Source organism: Xiphias gladius, chromosome 9 (assembly GCF_016859285.1).
Source record: "Xiphias gladius isolate SHS-SW01 ecotype Sanya breed wild chromosome 9, ASM1685928v1, whole genome shotgun sequence".
Lineage (NCBI taxonomy): Eukaryota > Metazoa > Chordata > Actinopteri > Istiophoriformes > Xiphiidae > Xiphias > Xiphias gladius.
The window spans coordinates 10,758,355-10,782,794 of NC_053408.1; the positions used below are offsets into that span (position 1 = coordinate 10,758,355).

General features: G+C 40.4%; 1 protein-coding gene across 1 annotated transcript in view; it reads left to right on the forward strand.

Moving 5' to 3' along the window:
- The first annotated feature begins 5 nt into the window (after positions 1–5).
- The window catches only part of LOC120794298 (rho-related GTP-binding protein RhoN-like), a 30,086-nt gene continuing 5,651 nt past the window's right edge, over positions 6–24,440 (forward strand). The window contains exons 1-4 of the mRNA XM_040135234.1: positions 6–334; positions 1,742–1,829; positions 19,322–19,431; positions 24,197–24,331. Of these exons, the coding sequence (XP_039991168.1) occupies positions 230–334; positions 1,742–1,829; positions 19,322–19,431; positions 24,197–24,331 (438 nt within the window). The 5' untranslated portion in view covers positions 6–229. The remainder of the gene's footprint in view (positions 335–1,741; positions 1,830–19,321; positions 19,432–24,196; positions 24,332–24,440) is intronic.

Below are 24,440 nucleotides of genomic sequence, written 5' to 3' on the forward strand. Positions count from 1 at the left end.
AGGTATCGCCAGTGTGACTCAGTTCGCCGGTGGAGCGGAGGAGCAGAGGAGCGCGGCGTTACGCGGAGCATGTAGTCGAAACTACACCAGACTATGACTCCTAAGTTTTTGCTTCTTCGGGGGAGACACTGACCACATTCAGGTCCGTCGTTCGACACTCAACTTGTTCGGAGCGTAAATGACAAGCGGGCAGAGACGCAGAACCACTCAGTGATAACACGGGGGCACGATGGAGAGCAAGGGGTTGCTTCGCTGTAAGATCGTGGTGGTCGGCGATACGCAGTGTGGCAAGACGGCTCTCCTCCACGTTTTTGCCAAAGACTCGTACCCAGAGGTAAGAGACCATATTTCAGACAGGTCGGACACACGAGTGATGACTGTGCGGGGACTCTCCCTGTCTCCATCTGGCCTGACATGTACACCAAAACTCCAAAACCTTTTCAAATCATCAGGTGGGAACTGACTGACAACTCACAAGGCGTTATTCATTATTTTATATGTATCTATTTTTGATGAATTTTTTGTCTCCTTCATCATCACAAATTGACACGATGTAAATTAGACCAGATGCTGCCAAAAGGTGATTTCTTTAGGAAGGTCCATGTCTTTTTTTTATTTTATTTTTTTTACTATATTTTATTTATTTTTTTAATATAAAATTGGGCAGGATGAAATGTAAGCCCTGTCAGGCTTCAGATTCGTGCCCCTGCACAGGGAACCTGGGCTCTGTGCGCTTTTGCGCATCAGCCGTCGGCCGGTGTGCTGGAGCAGACTGCACTGTGAATACTGAAGGATCACCAGTTTGACCACAGCAAACAGCCAGCTGCCCCCGAGCAACACACTGAATCACCAACTCCCTGTCGAGATTGTGGTTTCGCATTGCTGAGACACGCGTAGAATTGAACGCGCAATTATAGTGTTGTAATATGGCAACCAAAAACTGCGAATGTCTAATTAGAACAACACAACATAAAACCGTTCACACAAGAAAAGAGTTTATCTCTTGAAAATATTCCTTGCCGGACTACTTACTCGTGATGATTTTCGTCATAAAAAATAACACGAAACACCAAGAAGAATAAGGGGTTTTCAATAATTAAACTTTTAGTATTTTGGAGCTGACATACACTGTCCAATGAGCAGTGAACATTTTGGACAATATCAACCGAGATTTTGAACGGATAGATACAAGGACATATCATTTCCATCAAATCTGCGTTGTGGTTTTGCCCAGTGCTTAAATTATGTTGATGACACTACGTTTTCAGGGCATCAACAACAGCAGGAAATGTAATTAACCGGCAGATCTTGCATGAAAAACAACACTAAACAGTATCCTGTTTGTTACCCAACAAGATGTGATGGACCTAAATGTCCTCTGTCGTTGAAGAGATATTTTTTGTTTCCTTCTTTCAATTGAAACTCTTGAAGTGTTGAGGATAATGAAATCAGAGCTTGTTGGCCTAAATTTCAGAATTTGGAAATAGGTCAAAGCTCAGAATTGGCCTCATCTACTTTCCACGCACACACACAGTCTCATCCCTCTGATGTTCATCACTGCACCCTCATCTGCACCACAGCTATTTGAATTAATTAGGGTTTTTCTTTTCAACCTCACACTAGCTTGATGTCCCTTCATTTGACGGTTTCCTGTTATGAAAATCACAACAAATTCCACAAGGTGTGTAACACCCCTCTGAGCTTTGATCTAATTTTAGCCACACGCACTGTCTCATTTCAGAATTATGTTCCCACGGTGTTTGAGAATTACACAGCCAGTTTCGAGATCGACAAGCAGAGGATCGAGCTCAACATGTGGGACACTTCAGGTAAGACGTGCTCGGGTTTGGTTTTTGTTTTGGCTTTGTGCGGCAGCATTATCATGCCAATGTGATGTGTGGTGAGATGCCTCATCAGTCCATGGAGCGTGAAGTAATTCATGCTGACTCCTCAGAGCGTTCAGCAACATCCACGCTGGGGGCCAAAAGATGAGCAACCACGGCTAGAGTGTTGGGGGCGTACTGAATGACATTTTCCAAATATTTTAACCCGATTTAATTCAGCCTTAGATGTAGACACAGCACTGGCAGACACAGAACTCGTCTGTGTTCACACAGCATTTATATAACTCCCCTCATGTCACCACCTTTACAGTCAATTTGACACTTGTGGTTTGTTTTGAGTTATATCAGCCGTGAGAGAGGATAAGCAACTTGTCATTCAACACTTGCCAGCTCCAAGTAGCTACCACATCATAATCAACACTTAAGAGCATGTAACATTGGCTGCATATGTGACTTTATTACAGCCACAGTCGGCATGATGACCAAACGCATGCAACATGTCAGGTTTTCCAGTGTTAACACAAGTTGATTTTGTTGCTTTGGGTTAACAAATGTTGATCGCAGAGTTGTTTGTCCTCTCCTAGTGCTGATGTGGCTTCGGGGGCAGCTGTTAAAAACTGTGAAGTTAAAGCTAATATGTGAGGGCTGATGTCGTGATGTTGATTTTTAGACTCACAGAGTCAGTGGTCATTTTGAGATAGAGTTTGTGGCGCTCAAACAGTCAGATTCTTTCCGTCTGCGGCAGTGAGCTATCTTTCACCCCTTGTCAGCCTGTAGGCCCTTTTGCATTTCATTTCCACTTCCCACAACACAACACCCGAAAACTTGTTCTTACACAACCAGAGAGCAGCTCCATTAGCCTCCACCCATGCAGACAGACAGAGGGACCAGCTAGACAAGTTGGAGATTAAGAGCTGCAGCTAATGAGGCTGAGGTGTTGCCTGTTGGGTTGCGGTGGGCGAGGCCACTCCCGCCTCACCCATTTTAAAATCACTGGTTGTTTCACACGCACACACACCTTTCTCTCACTGAGCTGTCTGATGGATAACAATTACACTGTGAGAACAGTTAAAATTGTTGTTTACCGCACCTCACGAAAAAATGTAATTCATCTTTCCCTGTGAAGCATGAGCTATTAAGGAGTTTATAGTGTCATATTAATGGCATCTCCACAATTAAAACAGAGACTGGGGACTTAGCGCTCCCTGGTGTGAATGAGTCAACCTTTATGAATAAAATTCTAGGTGTTTCTAAAAAGAGCCCGCGTGCTCAGCACACCTCTGCTAAACCTTCTCCGTAAATAAATTGAACAAAAAATGTATTTTTATCTGAGCAGGTGTGCTACTCTGAAACAAAAATAGGTATTACTTTTTAATGAGGAATACTTTATAAAAAGGTTTTGCGAGGATACACCCCAGCCAAAGGGAATTTTTACAACCTTGCAACCCGAATGTTGAATTTATTAATGTTTCTTTATTTGCTCATGAAGAAAAAATAACTGATTTATTAGTTTTTATATAACCACCAGCTGTAACTTAGAAAGTATGCTAAATTGTACTGAAAGTTATAGAGGTAAAAGTAAAGAAAGAACCTTGGTGGCGCCAGGGTTTAAACGAATATTTAGACATTTTTGGAAATAATATGAAGCCGCAGGCAGGATGCGGTTAGCTTAGCACAGCAAAAAACTGCAAACAATATGTGCCCACCAGCACCTCTAAAGCTCGTTTGTTTGGTACGTAAAATAACAAAAGTGTAACAAAACGACAATTGGCAGACCAAGACAATGGAAAGATGCCATTTGATGTGAATTCACCCGCGGCGACCTGACCTGAAGACATGTTTATGAGTGCTGAAAGCAACAAATTTGTGTGTATCCCAGGGCTTTATGAATCTGACTCATAATCACACAGAGACAAGAGGAAAAAGGAGAAAGACTGGAGGGAAATAATAGCGAAGAGATGCTTGGCTCGAACAAAAAAAAATTATCTAGCAGTGAAAATTGTGCAAATTATGCAAAGTGAAAATTTGCTTCACTCTCTCTCTGAACACCGAGGAGCTAGCAGCTGGATTTTTCCGACTCTACTGTGTCTTCCATTTGAGCGTTTGAAATGACAGCAGCATTGTGTAAAGCCATAATGATAGGCTACTTTCAGCGTAAATGTTCCGACAAATTTCAGATTTGTATCGCTGGAAACTTACGAGTTACTGATAAGTTGTCAGATTCATTCAGAAAGTGACTTCAACAAAACAGATTTGTTGTAAGTGGTTTCGGAACATCAAAAGGACACAAATACAGCTGATAAAAGAACTCAAACTCTCACAGATTTTGAGATATAAGACCAGAGTGCCTGTGTGGACAACAGTGGAAAAGATGAGATTAGAAGAAGGAAAGATATGAAGAGACGGAGCAGGATGAGGTGTTGTCGTACAGGCCCACAGAGAGGAGAGAGTGTTAGGCATGTTAGGTGTAAGGTGCCAGGGTGAGCCTCTGAGCCACCCGCTCATTGTGCAAAAACAAACGGTGGATTTAATTAATCAGGCACTTGCTGTGTGACCAAACACTTGCCCCCTGTCTCCTTCATTCTTCATCTCGCTGCGCCACCCACTGCCCCCTCCCCCCTCCTGCCTCTTTCCTTTAGATCCAAACGTGTGTTTTCAGACTCCCTGCCTCGGAGGTTAAACTCTGTTCTTCCTGCCAAAGTAAATTCCTCCCTCAGTCTATTTTGTGCGCATCACTGTTATCCCTCATTCTTCTCTCAGTCTTTCTGCCGTCTCCAACTCTTTCCTTTTCTGTTTTTCGTGCACTGTCGTATGTGGCACTGAGTCGAGATTAAGATCAGAGCAATGTGAGTCAAGCCGAGATTCAAAGTTGACTCTTGGCCTTGGAAACAGCAGTTGACAAAGCAGTGTCACTTCAAGGTCCATTTAGAAGCTGTTTTTGGAGCTTTTGATCATATCACATGATCTTCCCCAGCATATCGCGTCTGCACAGTTTTCATAGAGTTGCAGATGTTCAAGTTTCCCGTGTTCTTAGCACTTTAAGGGTTTTTTATCCATGTTTGGTTAAACGCTGAGACTCAAGAAGGTCAAGTGAGAGTCAAGTTCAAGAACATTACTGTGACTCTACTGTGTCTTCCATTGTAACAAGGGGTTAAGTGGGGCAAAAACAATTAGCTTTGAGGCCCTATTGACGCCCCCCACCCCCATCCCCCGTTATCACACTGTCTGTGGTGATATGGTTAAGCGCATATTTATCAAGGAATATGCAACATATGAGCAGAAATTAACCACATAATTATGACAAGGCCTCAAAATCCAGTAATAATACTGGTGTTATTTCAGTTTATATTGTGCTTTACTGGTGCGTACGGTCTTACTAGTCTAATTGGTACAGTGTGTATCCTGAAGCCTTTGTGCTCCAGGGCAGTTGCCCACTTTGCCCTGTTGGCAATCCCCACCTCTAAGTGCCCTAACCTGATTATCAGAATAAATTAGCCTTTTGTGCTCAAGCTAGCTGTTTTCTGTTTGGGAGTGGGTTGTTATTTTGCCCTAACCTATCAGTAGTGAGAGACATATCCATCCCATCGCCCTTCATTGTTAGTCAACACAGGGAGGGGCAGATATATATACGCCGATTCATAAGTTATTATTTCAGCAAGCAGACTGTCTCATCCACGCTTGCCACTATTTTTGTGTCATTTTTTTCTGTTGCCATTTTACTGGCTGTGGCCGAGGAACATGATGTACCATCCATTTCATAACAAAATCAATTCACTCCAACGGAACTGCAGTGATTAGTAAACTGGGGGCAAAGTAAACCTTTGAGAGTTGAGGTAGACTTTGACCTGCAAAGGTTGTGATCAAAAATCAAACCACGATGCTGCTCTTCGACCAAGGAGACCCGGAAAGTCCAGAATGGAGGAAGCCATCATTGCTCATCGCTGTGTTGCACCATGTATTTTTATTCAACCTCCTCTGTGAGAGTATAGGCTGCTGCAGAAAGGATGAATGGTGTGCAGACTTTTATGAAACAGGAGTTGATGGTACAAATGCGTCTTTCTAATAAAGTGTGCGTCCTTATTGTCCTCTTTAGCAACTAGCTTCCCAACTGACAGTTAGCTTTTTAACTGACAGCTAACAAGCCCGCTAGCTCAGCTTCACTGAGTGAAAGACTGTCCTGAGCACAAAATACCAAGGAGAGTGAATAGCCCACAAATACAACCAAGCTTGTAGAGCTGTTGAAACTACCACTAGCCCGGCTGGATAGCGGGTTAGCAGTTAGCCAGCCACCTACAGTAGTTCACCAACTAGCCCTGTGCGTAGTCACAATCATAAAGCTTTTAGAGCCAAATGTTTCATGATGACGTGCCGATGAATTTTGCTGTGGCACTTTCTCTTGTGCCTGGGCCTTTATACAAAGCTCGGATTGGCTCAGTTGTTTTTCCAACCGACCGGGCAAATAGCCATAAGTGAGCACAAAACCAGATCTCTTTGAATTGCTGAAAAAATCTGAGATTCAAAGGATTGGAAACAAGATATTGTCCCACATTTCTAGCACACCCCCATTAGCTTATTTTGTATTTGAATTGAAAGCCTGTTTTTGAAACATTTAAAAATTAACAAAATAATTTTATGCTCATAACAAATTACTCAAGTAATAATTCTCCTTTGTAAGAAGCTTCTGCAATATTTTAATGCGTAATGGACCTTTTGGAGTCATCAACTCAAGGCAATTGTTAGATCAAATCAGCATAAAGGAAAATCAAATGAGTCTCATAACTGCAAGCATTGTTGATTATGATTACACAACAGTGAGGACTCATTGCTCTCTGAATAAAAAAATACAGGACCCAGCCAACCTCGTGTGCTATAACAGAGTTTTCATTTCTCGATTTGCCCCCCTCTGCGATTTTTCTCCTCCTCTCTTTAATTTCATCTATTCTTTCTAATATACAGTCTGGCTGCCAACCTTTCACCAGTCTATTTCTTTCAAGGTCAGGAGTCCCGCTGTATTGGGGCAGTGCCCTCTCAGCACTCTTGCACTTGATTAGCTTACCTTGGGTTTTCTTTGTCTGTCTCTCAATCTGTCTTTATGTCTCGCCCTTACTTTTCACTCAATCTTTTTCTCATTTCCTCTGAAAATCCCATTCTCCTTTCCTCAGTGCAACCTGGCGGTTCAGACACCACATATGGCTCACTCTAATCTGTCTTTATGTGCTGTGACAAAAACAAAAAACTTTGTGCCGAGAATAGTTAAGCCGTTGATTGATCTGTGTCTGGCTCACCATCCTGCAACATAGCAACAAATGGTCTTTATACAGCATGTGTGAGGTGTTTTGTGGACATCTGTGTGCCACTGGCTCTGTGAGGTCTGTTATCTGCCAGTGGGATTTCATCTTTTTTTACCAGCGGCTTTCCTCTTCCATTGATTGCCCTCTGCAACTGGTTTAGAGTCAGAGCTGCTCCGACTTGAGCCCAAAGGAATTCACTTTTCACCACTGGAGTCTATAAATTACACTTTACCTTCTTACCTAATTGTCTGGTGCTAATTATGAATTTGCCCTAAAATTAATCCAATGTAATTATAAATCATCAAGCATGTATAGAGAAGGTGTAACAGTTTTTTTTTGTGCAAAGCACATTGCAAAATAGGAAAAAGATTGAGTGTATTTACATTGTGGGGCAAGGGAGCCATAGTGAGAAGGGTTTTTTTCTAAGTGGAAGACATGTAGGTGGTTATAATCAATATTTTTATAATAGGAATGACGCAGTTAGTGGCAAGCATGTGGACATAGGGGAACATTTAACAGCTAAAAAGCCAGATTTTTCCTCTCAGGAGTTGGAGGAGGCCAAAAGAGAGCTAAGAGAATAGTGGACATTGGACTTAGATTTATCGGAAACACATCTACATATGAATGCTAATCTTGCTCCGTCTGCCTGATGTGTAAATAGGCAGCTGTTTGCCATGTCAGCTTAGGGTCATAATATGTCAGTGTTGTGTTTTTAGAGCTTGTTTCCACTGTTATTGCAGGTTTAAAGGACTACTTTAATTAAGCTGGTTTTAGCAAGATAATTCACAATTTAACGCAGTCACATGGTGACTAAATATGCTGAATAATCAGAAACTTCTCCACAATGTAACAGTTTTGTCTGTGACGCAGTAACACACATAACAGGGTTTGAAATTGTCGGACTCATTAAGAACCAGTGTGTTTTTACTGCTGCTGAGCGGAAAATTGAGTTTATTTTCCTCTGTGGCTGTCTGACGACAAAAAAACAAACAGTTTCATGCCTGCAGCATACTCTTGCCACAAAAACACAACCTTCCAAAACCTTCAGGTTTCACAGCTGAGCATTTGAAAGTGTGAGGTAAGAGTCAATAAAACAACTGGCTCAGCCAGCAGTGTCACACCTTAAAACAGTGAGCTGTGAAGGAACGCATTGAGGTTTTCTGCCTTGAACTCTGTCCTCCCGGCAGCGCCCTGTTCAGAAGCATGCGACCTGAATTTTCTGTGATACTTCCTTGAGGGCTAGAAGAACATGTCCCAACAAGCTTTTGAATACATACGACTGTTTTGCTTGCACACACACTCGCCATACACATGCTGCTCTTGCACATACATGCTTGCATTTATGTGCAAACAATACCGGCTCTGTATGCCCTTTAAAGACCCTGTTGCATCCCTCCATCCATCCCTCCATCCCAGGTCGACAGAGTCTGGGGCAGAGATTGCCTCAACAATCCATCATTCATTCATGAGCAGCTTTTATGACCCCAATTACATGCTGGCTCCTTGAAAGCACTACGCAGATGTGCCCTGACCGAGCATCTGTGTGTGTGTGTGAGTGGCACCTGGCTCCATGACAGAAATGAGCGGAGAAAATAGCTTCGTGTATTGAAGCGTTTCAGAGGCTTTTTGGATAGAAGGGTAGATAGCAGGGAACTGGGTCTATAATCCAAGTGCTGTTGGTTTTTTTATCTGCTCAACATGTGCGCTGGTGTGTATGTTTGTGTGTGTAAGAGTGAGTAAGTGTATGAGTAAGTGCCCTGAGAGATTAGAGGAGTGGGAAAATATATAAATAGAGAAAGTGAAGAAACAGAGGGATATAGTGTCAAAGTGCAGTGCTAAGTTTTAAGTGCTCAGAGTCATGTATAGGAGGAAGCATGCTGAATGAGGACTAAATGAGGGTCAGTAGGTCTTCACGGTGTGAGCCTGTGCTCCAGTCAGTCTGGTCTGATTCTCTTCTGCTCATGCAGCCCATTAGAAGACCAGAGGTACATTGAAAATCAGTGGCCTAGATGTGTCTCCAAACTCATTCCCGGGGGACGCGTGGTCTGTCTCTCAGCCGCTGTTGCATGTGTAACTGAACAGTCTGTCTAAAAGAGACGCTAAGTCTGGATGAACATGCACATAGTGTGACTAACTTTTAGATATGACATATGATATTTGCTTTAAGACTCTTTAACATTAACTAAATACAGACTCGTTTACTCATTTTCAAAATTCAGTTTCAACTGGTGCCTAAGACTTTTCAGCTACCAGACAGTCCGAGCATCTTATGCCTTCATTATGTTCCAAAAATGTTTTAAAATTTCTCTTAGATATGGAGGCGCTGTTCTGTGATATGCAAACTTGCATACTGTCCGCCATTCATCATTTTCATGTTTTTTATGGGTTTTTTTTTTTTTAACAGTTTTCTGATTTGAGTGGCTGGATGGAGGAAAGTAGGTGGGGGTTAAAAAGTCTATACTCCTTCCCCCTAAATCAAATCATACAATACATTCATTGTTAATTATATATGTATTTATGTATGCCAGAAGTTCATTTTGTCCAATATAATTTGGCTGGAACACAAACGGCTTGCCCCATTGCTAGAATGTCCATATACTCTTGCAGCCAGTCATCTACACAGAAACCGTTCTTTTTCTGTGTTTTCCAGTTCATGATAGCTCCTTTGCTAACGCTAACATTCGTGATAAAAGGGACGGTAAAATGGAAGTCGGCTTCAAGTTCACACTCATGGAAGATTTTTGATTGGACAACAAAAGCTGAAAATTTTAAATGTTATCAGGCCATGCAGATATAGAAAGAATTAGACATTAGTCATTTTTTAGACTGTGGTTGAAAACCATGGCTCAGTTGTTAATTTATGGGAAAAAGGTAATTAGACTTTTTAGTGCACTTTGTTTAGACACAAAAACACACACGGAGGGCACTCAAGGGGTCTATCCATCCACTTAAGACCCTCTCTACCCCTTATCTATAATGCAAGATATGGCTATGACCATTCAACCCCAACACCTCAGCCATTACTGAGAGGGTTGGAGGGGTTGGAGCTGTGGTGACCCTATTTCTACTGTATAGTGATATTCTGTCATTTTTACTATACAGACAAATATAACCAGTGTTTCCTGGTTTTTATGTTTCTTTATTTTTTGTATTGCTAAATGGCTTAAATACATCACACTGCTGAGGCTGTGTTTACTGTACCCAAACTGACCCACATCACCGCAGGAACCAGATCAATAATGGCTCCTAACATGGATCGGTTGCTGGAAACGCTGAACCAAAAAATCAGATAAACTGCAAATTGACCCATTATAAAACACAGTTCAGGCTGATCAGATGAGCTCAAGTGCTCCTTCATTGCCACCACTTGTCACGTTCCAAATGTCTTGATTTAAAGTGAAATTTTTTATTCAACACTGTTAATTATAAAAAAGGTGATATTGTATTTTATTGTTACTATCCTACAAGTGATCCTAGAATTGTCGATGCGTAGGCTTGGTAGAGGTTCATATATTTCGTCTGGGTTTGAACCCACGTTCAGGGCTGCAACACGAGCTGCTCAGAACTTTACAGCATATAAAATCACAACAGGGTCCTGGAGGTTTAATTTGAAAGGGGGAGATGCCCAGATGCCAGTCGGTTCCCTCTGTCATTAATTTTAAGGGACCCTGCAGAATTACTGCTGATTTCAGGCAAAACTAAACTCACTGGCAGCTCCTTCCCTCTGTGCCCACTGAGTTAGAAATATGCCAGAACATCACATAGAGTTTCTCACTCAAATCCGGCCTGATATTCTGTGACTAGTCCCTCTCTACATGAACAACTTTAAACACTTTGGTCAGACTTGAGTAATTTGATTAGGCTGAAGCAATTTAGTAAATGCTTAAAGAATACGATAACCTGAAGTTTCCCAGCAAAGATCTGTCAAGCTGTCTTCATCAAAGGACACGGGCCTCAGTGAAGCGTATCAAATACCTACCAGATCTGCGACATGTGTGTGGTATCGAAAATAAAAATCTGTTGTCACATTGTTGACAGGCACATTGTGCAAAGACTGTTTGCCTCTCGATATGATTGGCAGCACCAGCATCACTCGTTCCTCCACGCTGCTTTTCAGGCTGTTGTTTGCTATTCAAGGAGAGAAGTATGTATTACAACAGGCCCAATTTACTCCAGTTACATAGATCCGTGATTTATGTAAATTTTTTTTGTAGTGTAAAGCACTTTGAGAAGTCAATAAGACTAGAAAAGCGTTATATAATTGCAGTCCATTTACCCTTCATTTACATCTAAAATGGGTTATTCTCAAAATAGAAGAGGATGGCTAATATTATATGATTTCACCACGAAGCTCAGTCAAATTTTGAATTAAATTAAGCACTTATCTTCTTGAGTTAGGTGAGCATGCAACTGTTAAATTGGCTGTGTAACATTTCACATTAGGTGATACTCATCAGGCAGTTTAATATAACATAATCACATTGTAAAACATATGGATTGTATTATATAATAATGCTCTGACGCTCTATAGGTTGCTTTGCTTCATTTTCCTGGTTTAAAATAGAGGGTAAAATGATTATAGTGAATATGACCAAAAAATTCTTAACTCAATGTCCACATCTCACATGTCTTCATCAGCGGATGGCGTTTGTACAGCTGCCATGGAGATGGCTCAGTTGTCATCACGTCATCCCTGTACATGACCACCTGTTATCACATGACCAAAGTTCTGTACATACAGTAGGTCATGCGATTACAACTGATCTCTATGACAGCTGAGCAAACTCCATCGACTCGGAAGCAAGTTGAAACTCCCAGAACTGGCAAGTAAGATTTGTCAAGGATGAACTTCCAACAGTAGGTCATTTTGCTATTACTACAATGGTATTCCAGTGATCTAGTATTGCATTTTCATAAAGTTGGGGGATTCACAAGAGATAAAAAAAAAAGTCAACAGCGAAGCAGCATAGGCAGACATATCCAGATTTTTAGTCCCTACTATGGTCCAAGCTCGAAAAAACCCTGGGTCCTGCATTTCCCACAATGCAATTGAGTACCATATTTTAGACCCTTACCTGCCTGGCAAAAGCCCACGTCCTTTACTTCACACAGCCACTTTGACTTTAACTTTAAGGTTTTAGGGTCCACTTAGACATCACTCCTGAGAAGAAGCATTAAGGCACTCGCTCAGTATTTCAAATACACTGCAAACATTTGTAAAAAAAAAAAATCCATTATATGAGCTGATATTTCTAGCTCAATGGATGACTTGTTTTAATCACACACAAAATTTGAGAAAACAAGAATTGAGAAAAATATATCAGGGATAACACCTTCATGTTAAAATTACGTGACATTTTAATGCATTTCTGTACCGGCAGACAGACTATCAGGGCAGCACATTGTCTGCTCTGCAGGGTGTCTCAAAGTGTTAATGCATAAAACGCTGAATGATTATCGATGCTGAGCGAGTGTGCATGATAAACATTTGGACGTACAGGCTGATTTCTCTTCTGTTATTTACTAGACAGTTGCATTGTCCCCACGTTTCACACACCATGAGAGCGTGGCATTGACGCTTGATCTCAGTAGGTGGCATTATTTATACGCTCAGGTGGTGGAAGAAAAATACATTAATCAATAGCAATAAACTGTACTGCCGTTTCCTCTCTGGATGTATTTCGGGAATTCAGACATGCATGAAAACCTTAAAAAAAGGCAATATTTCTTCAGAAGGGCATAACTGGGACAAACAGGATTTTAATATTAATGAACATTACTGTGCAATGATGGAAGCTGGCAGACAAAAATGCCATACGAGAGGATTAATGATGACTTTCTGTGCAAACATCTCAGCGTGTGTGTGTGTGTGTGTGTGTGTTTGTGTTCGTTTGTGTTCCTTCTGAATCACACGACGCTGTGAATACTGAAAGATACAACATGCAGTCAGATTGTCTCTTCTCAGTCACTTCTCAGCTTTGAGCTTGACTAACTAAAGACATATCCCAAAATACAACAGTGGATGTATAATAATGGGTTGAGACAAAATGAGAGGAGATATCTTCGGAGCATTAAAAAGTCACTAACAAGATTTGGCATATTTAACATAGAATAGATACTATGACTCCCTTCATTTCATAATTAAGAAACCTGCCCAGTGGGGCTCATTAAAGGTCGCTCATCAAGAAAATTTACTTCATAAAAAGCTTCTGTTGCTCTAAGGTGAACCTGCAGTACAGTCTGGAATGAACAGACGAATTAAAGAAAAAAACCTGAGTGGAGAAACGAATCGACTGCAGATGCTTCCATGAAGAGCAAAGTGGTTCTTAACACACTTGAACGAGTATGGGAGGATTTGGAGTGGCTTGTTAGACAGTGAAGTCTCCAAGGCCTTCATCAAAACACCAAATGAGGTATTATCTTTTGGAAAAATGGTGTTCAGCCCTTCAGACGAGTTCAGAGACTTACAGAGTCTATGCCTTTTTTCTTTTATATTGTCATTGTTACATTTACAAATTTGGGAAATGTATTTGTGGGTAAATTGTGTAGGGATATGCTTTTGTGTTCATCTTTATCATGGTACTTGTGTCTCGAGTTTAGACACCAGCACCTGCATCCATTTAGAATTTAATGTTTATTTTCTTTGCATTGTACAACCTCAGAAGATTTAGGGGCGTTTTTGTTTAGCCATTTTTGAATGGTTGTTTTACTTTGAAAATTTTGTTTAGAAAATTTGGGGGGAAAAAACGCAAGGTGGACTATTTAATTGCAGACACGAGCGTCTGAAAATCCCAAATCAGCAATATACGTTTTCTTTTTTGTTCTAGCTTTCTTCTAGTATATTTGTCTGGATTAATTATAGTATGGCCAGTTTTAAAAATCTGGACAGTTGACTGGACTTTGAGATGACTTATTCCTTTCAACGTCTGAGTACATGACGTGGTTTTTGTAGCATTTCTCAGCGTAATTATATGGCATTCAGAGGATTTATCAGTTGAAAACTGTGATGTGAGTAAATCTAGGTTCGTGAGAGATTCCCAGTGTTGATAATTTGACAACTGGTCAGTTGTCAAGTTGTAACGAACAATGCACAGCGGCATCGTATGACACACGTCTGAACACTAACAACCACGGTGTGTGACAATTCGCCAGGATGCGCCATTGTTATTTCCCGGCACACGTCAACTCTCCAGCAGAGCTGAAACGATTAGTCAGTTAATCAATTCAATTAGTCGATTGTCAGAAAATTAACGATCAACTACTTTGATAAGCGATTAATTAAAGTGATTTTCCAGGTAAAAATGGCAAACATTCTCTAGTTCCAGCTTCAGAAATGTGAGGATCTGCTGCCTTTGCCTGTCTTAGATGACAGCAAAGTGAATCTTTGGGCTTTGGACTGTTGGTCAGACAAAATAAACTATTTCAATATGTCACTTTCGGCTCTAGGAAATCGTGATGATGAAAATAATCATTAGTTGCAGCCCTTTCCAGAAAAGCAGCAATTTCATCGCATTCGCACATTCATCCTATCCTACCTTGACAGCTTACTTTTTCTGAATTTGTTCTGTTTGGTGTGTGCTGTGGGCATCAATTAACAACTTTGTGACACGCCCGGTGTGTGATGCACTTAAACCCACTTCCTTTTTTTCATTGCATGCGGCAAAATTATAGGATCTCACTTAAGAAATCATATGTTACCCACAGTAACAGGATATACAAAACGGGAGCAGAATTGCAGCAACAAGGTGATTTACACAACAGCTTCAGTGCATTAACATTTTCAAAGCATGTTAATAAAAATTGGCCTCATGTGTTACATTACTGTAAGAAGCTTGGTGTGGCTCTCCAAAGTGATACCATTCGGACAACACTACACGAGACTTTTAGGAAGGACAAACCTCTCTAAGCAGCCACAAATTCAAAGCCAGATATCCTTTAAAAGCAGAACACAAATGGATTACACAAAGCAACCAGAGGGCATGGTCAGTAGGTGCTTGCCAGTGTGTTGTTGCAAGTGACCAAACATACAAGAGACAAAAGGAAACAGCCTTTTGTAATCATCAAAAATCAAAAGCATGACAACCCCATGTTGAGTCACAGCGTGGGTTTGCTTTTTCAGAGGCACTTGTGCGTCACCGTGCCAAACGTTGTACAGCAGTCAGTAAATATTTTTAAAAATTAGTACGGGCCGGAAGTAAACGAGCTCCAAACATTTCAAATGACACTCGTGTTGCCCTGTGAGACAGCTAAATGCATGCAGCACTCCAGCGGCTGAGTGTCTTTTATGAGTTTGTGCTTGAATCGGAGGGTTGTAGACAGAGACAGACGGGTTGAAGTTTGATTGTGCTGCTGCTGCAACAGCCGGAATGTTCCCAATGAGGGGCGTCATACTACAGGTCCCAGAGAGGGTCAAAAAAGCTCATAGATCAATACACATTAGCTGCTGCTCCAGTGCTGTACATGGATTAGTTGACATTATGGAGCCTTGAGGCTCGCAGTCTGGAGCGTGTGTGTGTGTGTGTGTGTGTGTGTGTGTGTGTGTGTGTGTGTGTGTGTATGTGTGCATTTATCACTGTGAATTTGTGGTTTTAAAAAGAGTCAAGTAGGCTCTACCGTCATCCAAGATAATGATAACAGCAGTTTTATGAGGAATAATGAAGCTGAATTAATTTTGTAAGCAAGTACAATTTCGTGATTCCCTACATTTGAAGTATGTTTTAATTATCAGGAATGTGAAATTATCGTTACTGTAACCTCAGACCTTTGCCTGTCTGCAGTGTGGTGCTGTGCAGATAGAAAACAGTGAGTTCTTAGAGTTTTTTTTCACTGTGATTGCTGCCTCCTGCAGCCAAAAACTCAGATGAGAGTGGTAAGAGTGAACCAAAACACTAAAGAGAGCTTGCCAGAAAACCAAAGCGCTGAAAGATGCTATAAAGTACCACAGAGCTGCAGAGTCAGGTAATTATTCTCTGTGGGTTCATCACTATGAGCAACCTCTTCACAAACAAGTGGACAAATGATCTATTATTGATATGAAAATACTGATTATGTGCCGCTTTAACTGCAGACATGAAAGTGGTATCAATCTTCTAAGAAACATAAACAAAGCAAATAAACCTATTTCACAAAATGTCCTATTAAATTTGTACGTAACTACTCTTGTAAGAAACATTTCTAACATCTATAGAACCTCCTGCTTGCTGTCAGGATGACTGATGACACAAACCAAAAGCCTTTTGACAACTTAATTTAATGAGTGTTTTATTCGAAGGTGGCTTTGGCAGGTATCTGTTTTTTTTTGAACCACTGAGGAGAGGAGGAGGATTTAAGTGCAGAGGGGGCTCAAATCTCTGGCCGGTCTTGATGCTTGTTTATTCTGGCAGGGGGGCAGGTAGACTAAAAGGTGGAGGACTTGGCAGAGCAAAACAACTATATTACTGCTAGAGGAGTACCAGCTAACCGAATACACCAGAGAGAAGCAATCCCCGAAGCTCGACAGACGAGCTGCTAAATAAACAGCCCACGTTTTCTCAATGGGCAGCGCGACTAAGACGTAGTGATCTGAAGAGAGGGACCACACGGCCCCCATTAGAGCAGTGACAGTTGCAGAGGGGAATCAGCACCCTGGACAGCTCTTGTAAATCAGCTTATTTGAAAACATTCACGAGCTGTTTACTGTTGCTGAGGAGGTGTGATTGATCAGCACTGGGAAAAACCTATTAAGTGGACCTAGACTTAAGAATTTATTGTCAAACTGGAGTTTCGATGCTTAAGAATCAAGTTCCAAGCTCAATTACATGAAGAAAGTGACTAAGTGAAAACATTCGCATTAATAGTTTAAATTAGTTTAATTTAATACAGGTGTCAGTGTAAATCCCAGTCATCCATTTGATGCATTCAAGGCCAGATATAATCCTTAAAGGTGAAAATTGAAAAAACAAATACCCCGTGTCTTATGTTGGTCTCTGTACATCTAATAGCTTTAGGTGTGTGCGCGAGTACATCATTTGTTAAAATATTTTGCCATAGTCGGCGTGAGTTCTAATGATAGCAGCTGACCAAAGGAGATTACTCTGCGTAGCTGTAACCTATCTCGGCCTAGTGTACTTGCAACGGTGCTTACTAAGCATCTCTGCAAATGACTTCTTTTACAGCGTCACATCCTACTACCCAGATTTGACCAGCAGTATTTCATAAACACAGTTTGCATGGCTTCCGCTGGGCTCGGGCTAAGTCCTCTTGTTGTCCACACACTATTTTTTTCTTTTCTGTTTGACCCAAAGTTTTTAACACCGCAGTTGATCACAGCTGCTGTCTGATGCAGAGGTGGAGGTCACAGTGTGAAGCTGAGCTACAGCTGCCAGAGCCTCTTCACCGGTGTCAGTGGGCGCGCGTGTGTGTGTGTGTGTGTGTGTGTGGAAGCTGGTAAGAGACCTGTGGGTGATTCGTGGAGACTGTTGGCTACATTTCGACTCTCCCCTTCTGCCTTCACCTGTTATTGAATATGTGTGAAAGAAGCGGGAATTCGTGCAAAATGGTTGCAGCCTTTAGTTTGCCATTTTTTTGACCACAGCAACACGTGCAAAAACACGTTTCACTTTGGGGCCAGATTTTGACAGCACAACCCAAATGAGGACAAATGAGGCTCCTTTTTTTGGCCTGTGTCTGGCACACATAGTGTAAATGTAAACTTCCCTAATCCTTTTTTTCCCCCTATAATTTTGGCCGTCCATATTATTGATTATGATAACATTTTACTCCCTAATTTAACTGCTAAATTTGGGAGACAAAATGAGACAGGTTGTAAACAAATCCCATTTTTACCATGTTATCCTCATGTTACTCACTATTTGGAATATAAAACCATACAGTTTGTGTATGTAATAATTATTACCCAAACTATATATTGTGAAATGTATTTTACATTGTAATTGACAATTGTGCTGGGCATTTTCGAGCATTTGCCTTATATTAATTTCCAAATCATTTTATACAGATAATCTAATTTAACCAGGGATTTGTTCTTAATCTGGACTAATTTCTAAAATTGTGCCAGATGGCAGCAAAAACAAAAACGTTTATGTTTGAAAGTCCCAGTGAAATCCCAACAAGAGCATCTTTTAACTTCTGTAATGTGAAACGTATGAAATATGTCAGAGTGAAATGCAGTATCTAGATGCAGTATAATTTTGAGAGGCATTTGGTTGACGCTAAATTGTCGGAGGATTTAATTCGATCAGTCAAAAGTGAGCGCGCTGTAGCGAGAATGAAGTGTTGGAAAACCATAGTAATTTGGAGCTCTAGATCTGTTTTCCTCCACCCACCGCTCTCATAAATGAAATGAATACATAGATAAATTTAAATATAATATACATCACTGAGTTACAAATATTTATTCATGTATGTTTTATAAGAAAATAGAGGTATTTTGGTGGAAAAAAAAGTTTTTTTTGTTTTTTTACATATTTGACATATACTAGTTAAGTAAATAATTATTGCCAAGACAGAGATAACAACTTGGAACATATATTTTTTAAGAGAAATAACAGTCTGCTTCAGTATGGTTTATTTTAAAAGTTGGATTATTTTGGAAATTACTTCTATGTGGAGACAGGTAAACATTATGATTTAAGTTTGTGGTATATGTGCGGCAGATTCAGTCAGGTTCCATGGGAATTTTTGTTAAGTTGCCAAAGCCCTGTGTATGGTGACAAAAGCACGTAGTGTTGGAGACAATGAGGGAAATGGAGAGGGAATGTGCCCCCCCCCGCATAGGAATGCGTCCCCTCGCCCAGGTCACAATGCTCAATTCAGCCTGGGCCCCCCGGCAAAAACACATGCCATTCTGAAATACCAGGTGACGCTTTGTGTGAGCCATTCATTATATCACTGTCACATGTCTGTCTGTTGGCTTATTCAAAACTGTCAGACAAACGGACCAGGGTTTGTGGACGAGGCCCCTCTGTTCGTTTCGAAAGCAATGAATCACACTCCCACTCATTGTCATTTGCTGAGTGGCTTAGTTCATGGTAATTACATTTAATCAGTTTTCACTTCCAAAGCTGCTCTGTTGTGACTCACTTTGGGATAAAAAAAAAAAAGTTAACTCTTCAGCAAGGCGACTAAATAACATATAATTTCCACCAAGAAACATCGGTCATATCCGTGTGTATTTTTCGCCCACAGGTTCAGCCTACTATGACAATGTGCGGCCGCTAGCATATCCCGACTCAGACGCTGTACTCATCTGCTTTGACATCAGCCGTCCGGAGACACTGGACAGTGTGCTGAAAAAGGTCAGTGTCACATTAACAAAAGTGTGAATGTGTGCTCTAATGTCATTTGCTAACATAGCGGAGACAGTTTTTCAAGGTACATTTTGTCTTTTGTCGGGGCAACAGACGACAGAGCAGCCTTAAAGGATAGGTTATGATATTTTCAAGCCTATGTTAATACATACCACACACATGCCACCTGTACACGGAAAGAGTTATGAGGCGCTGTAATGATTTCTCCTCTCTATACTGGCTGTTAAGTGATTCCTGTCAAAATCCACAGTCCTCATTCTGTGAAGAAATGCCTTCTTTAACTGGAATGACGGATTTTTATGGCAACTTGAACAACATATAATCAGATTCTAAACTGGAAATCTCAAAGATTTCAGTCCTGGTTGATTTGGCAACACCTGTAGTTACTGGGGGTAACTAACGCGGTTCAACACTACAGACCGCACAATTCTGGGCGCAGAAAAACAAACTATTTTCTTTTTAGTGAAGTTTTTTTGCAGAAAAGAGCCGCTTTTTGCGGCTGAAAACTACGCTACGAGAGTGGTGAAAGTGAACCAAAACAATAAAGTTAAACAATGAGTTGAAAACTCCACAAAGCCGAGGGGAGCTGCAGATTCAGGTGAAAATTCTCTGAGGGTTCATCACTAAGAGAAACCTCTTTCACATCGTCATATTGTCATTCGGTACATTGGTATTTTAAAAATATTGATGTTTAAACGCTTTAAGTTTAGCCAAAGCTAATATGCAAATCTTAGTTAGCCAAAACAAGTCAGTATCATCGTCCTGGTAGTGTGTAGGTTTGTTGCTGGGGCTTTGTCATGGAAATGCAAATACTGTACCTACTGCATATACCTACGCTGTAGCCCAGCAGGGACACAGTCCATGGAAACACAAATAGGGAATTTTATACTAAAAAGACATAACCTAGGAAAATGTCCACTCAGTTTGGCTTATTCTTGCTGCTGAAGTCTCAAATTAGCTTTGAACTTAAGGAGGACTGTGGATTTTGTCCTCCATTTCTTACAGTGTACTTGAGCTATGAATAAATGGCTTTATGACCAGTATGGACAGAAGGAGTGATTACAAAGAGCAATAACTTTCTCAATGAACATATTGCGAGAGAGTATTCTATTAAGAAAGACTTGGAAAATTCGGAATTTATTGTTTAAAGCTGTAATTTTCATATAACAAGTAATTTTAATCTGCCTGGAACACAAATGTTGTTAACTAGTATCATTTCTAGATATTGATAAATCTTAATTTTCATTGCTAACGAGCATACGTGAGTGGTGAACATCAGAACATCTGGCAGTCAGTGCCATCACTCATCAAGGACATCATCAATACAAGACAAAACACTTATCTATTATGTTGGGCAAATTCTCACAGCTAAAGGGGGTCCACTTGAGAACTAACTTGAACTTTGACCTTATTAAATGACCTTAGCAATAGCGGTGAATAAACTGATTTCACAATGCATGTGCAGGATACCAAAGTTGAGGGGGTCACAGTTTAAAAGCTCTTTTCACAGTTTAAAAGCAAAACGAAGGAACTTATCCTCAAGTAAGTTGTTAAGCCTCTAATTTAAGTGCTTAAGTATGGCGGTGTGCCATCAGGTCTTGTTTTCATTTACTTTGTCGTGTTTCTTAGCGTATTTTCCATCTGCAAGCTTCCACTCTCAAACAACGCCCTTGCAGCACATAGCCCTTTTTCTACTGACGTTTCTGACAGCCTTCTGCCTAGCCAATTTTTGCACCTTCCAATTTTCCTTTTAGAGAGTCTGTTCTTTCTCAGCATTGCTAAGCTACAAAAACACCCCTTGAATCCTTATCACTTCTCCTTTTTGTATCTTTTGTTCTCTTCAGTCCAATCTCTCTTCAAATGCTCATTCAAATCTCCCATGTTAGGCTGTCTGTATATCTCTCTCATCTAGCATTACCCAACCTAAGATGTTATCCTAGTGTGTACCTGGCTATCACCCTTTTTTTTTTTAATGCTTTGACCCTTGCTTTGCAGCTGGAAACATTTTCTCACCTTTTTTTTCTTTTTCATGACTTTCTGACTAGCAGCCTGCCAACATTGCTGCACCGCCAACTTTCTATTTTTTTTCTATATTTCTATTCTCCTGCGTGTCTGGATTGAAGTATCAAATGTTTGCCTCTGCAAGGCTGCAACATACAGCATCCTCAACATTTACACACCAGAAGCTGTAAAAAAAAAAAGAAGAAAAAGCAAAATAAAAACTACAAGCACAATAACAGTGGATTACAGACATGCAACACAGACAGCCTTGTTGTTTATTCATTTAACTTTTAAATTATGTTTTAAATAAATATGAATGTGAATATCGTTAAATGAATTTTATCTCAACATTATGGTCTTAATGCTGTTTGAAAGCCCTCTCCATACTGCCATGTATAGCATGTAATTGTGGAAGAGAGTATTACACCCCTTGTTTTCATTACATGTTCACTCTAAAACAGTTAAATTTTAAGATATTTAGACCAAAGAAGACTATGAGTCCAGCATCCGCATGCTAACATTCGCGCTAACATGCTGATGTTATGTCATTAAAGCCCCTAAACTCCAGGCAATATTGTGAACTGTACAGTTACCTGGGTTGCAGATATAATGTATTTTTTAACTGAATTGTCACATGCAGTTACTGAAAACACCCAACTTCCATTTTTATCCTTTTATAAACCAGATCCTCAGCACCAACAACTCACATTCTGTACTTAATCGGGGACCTCTCACCAGTTCTTAACATTAACGCAAACAATAAGCCGCTCTTCCCATGGGTCCTTTGTGACTCATCTAAATTGCTGCCATTCACCAGTCACACGCTGTTCTGTGGAGAGGCGTACTGAAAGGCAACTGCTCGCTCTGCACAACAGCACAACACGCCGGAGCCCGTAACAGCAGTGACGCAGGCATCCTGGAGAAAAAGGCAGAACAAATGGAGCAACGGTGCTCAAAGTGGTTGCCTGCTCCATGGTGTGTGGAGATAATGAGAGGAGTCTCAGAGAAAATGAGCGAAAGAGAGAAAGAGAAAGAGTTCAGTAGTTTGAGTCATGTTTATGGTCTGCAATGAGTATTGTCTGCCTCTTTCTCTCTGTCTTCCCTCAGCATTTCTGACCATGAGCACCACGCTGTTGTGAGCTCATGTTTAGCAAACAAAACAGCTATATTGTTGTATGGTTGAAGTACTTGTTTTCTTGTCTGTCCTGCTGTGGTCTGTAGAGGCCAGTTTTAATGTCTGAACATTGTCAAATTGTAATTTTAGGATGTAATGTGCTGCGGGTTCAGAGCTCAGGGCATTAAAGGACCATACCAGTGTTGGTGTTCTATATTTTAGGCTAACAACAGTGCCACGTCAAAAAATACAAGGGGCTGTGTTAGTTTGGGTGTGTTGCTACAGGATACAGGTGAGGAATTGATATACAAATTAGGAAGTCCAGATTATTTGACAGAGCAATTTATACTTTTTTTGACCCAGAATTTAGTTATAATATATATAGTTATAAAAAGTTATCAAGGCAGAAAAATATGCAAAAAAAGAAAGACAAGAAAAAAAAAAACTTGGTCATGGTCCTTTAAGGTTTACACAGGGTTTAAGTTTTGTGTTATTGAAAATGTGCAAAAATTGATAAACAGGGTTTTGCTGTAATTGTAATATCACACTAACAAATATTAATATATATATCTATCTTTCAAATCTAAATCAGTATAAGGGTTTGAATAGAATTTTTTTTTTTTGTGTCATAAAATAGTTGCTGTTAATGGTTGTAGTTGCAAGAACTTTCTTGGAATAATTGGTTAAACTTGATAAGAATATAACCAGGGCTGGGCATCATCGTACTGGTCCCAAATATGATACCTGGAGTTTGGTACAGATAACGAAACAATACTTTTTGTGATACATCATAGCGAGGAATATAAACATTTTTCTCCAAACAAACCTCTTTTTTCTCCTTAAACAAAACAAGCCCGAGTTCTCAAGTGCTTCAGAATTTAATTTTGTCATTTGTCATTTAAAATGACCAAAGTCTAGTTAAACAAGAATCTGACCAAGCAACTAATGAAAGCTTTTGCTACTTGATATTTTGATACTAGATGACATGTGTGGGTCAATACTGATAAAATATTGTGGTTTGATACCCAGCCCAATTTATAACACAAGATATTAGTGATAACAGCTTATAGGAGTAACGTAACACCAGGCTGAGAAGCAGTGTTTTGCTTCCCTCTCTGGTTCAAAGTTTAAAGTCTGTGTCACCTCTCGGTGTGGTCAGAAGTGTGCTCCTTTGCACCTTTAACTACGCTCAAAAGTGATGTCACAGGGTCCTGGAGTACACCTGTGCCTCACTGCAACAAGATGATAAGATTTTCAGAGGGTGTTACGTTAATCTTTAAGTGCAAATTCAGAAATTGTGACTTGATGAGACTTTGAAAGAAGCTGTTTCCAGTTCGAAGGGATCTCATATCAGCACATCTTGTATGAGAATTTTAATAAATATAGACTGTAAGTTTAACACAAAATGGCCAAAAAATTATGGACTCAAAGTTCACTTGTAGAAACTCTCGGAAATGAGTAGCTTCTCTTATAGTAACATATTAATAGCCATGGTTTTGGAATGAGATGACGCAATACATGAATTAAATATTCAAGTGTCCACATACTGTTGGCCATATGGAGTATTATCCTCAGTTCAACCTATAATTAATTTATAGGGCCCTGTGCACTGATATGTATTTATGCTTTAATACACAGTGGCAAGGTGAGACACAGGAGTTCTGTCCCAATGCCAAAGTGGTGCTGGTCGGCTGCAAGTTGGACATGAGGACGGACCTCAGTGTCATGAGAGAGCTTTCCAAACACAGACTCATTCCTGTCACCCACGAACAGGTGAGGAGTGCGCGGAAAAATGCCACTCATCTCTTAAATTTGTTTGTGTTTTTTTCCATTTCCAGTCGGTATCTGTGAACATCTGTGGTGTTAAACCTAGCTTGAAATT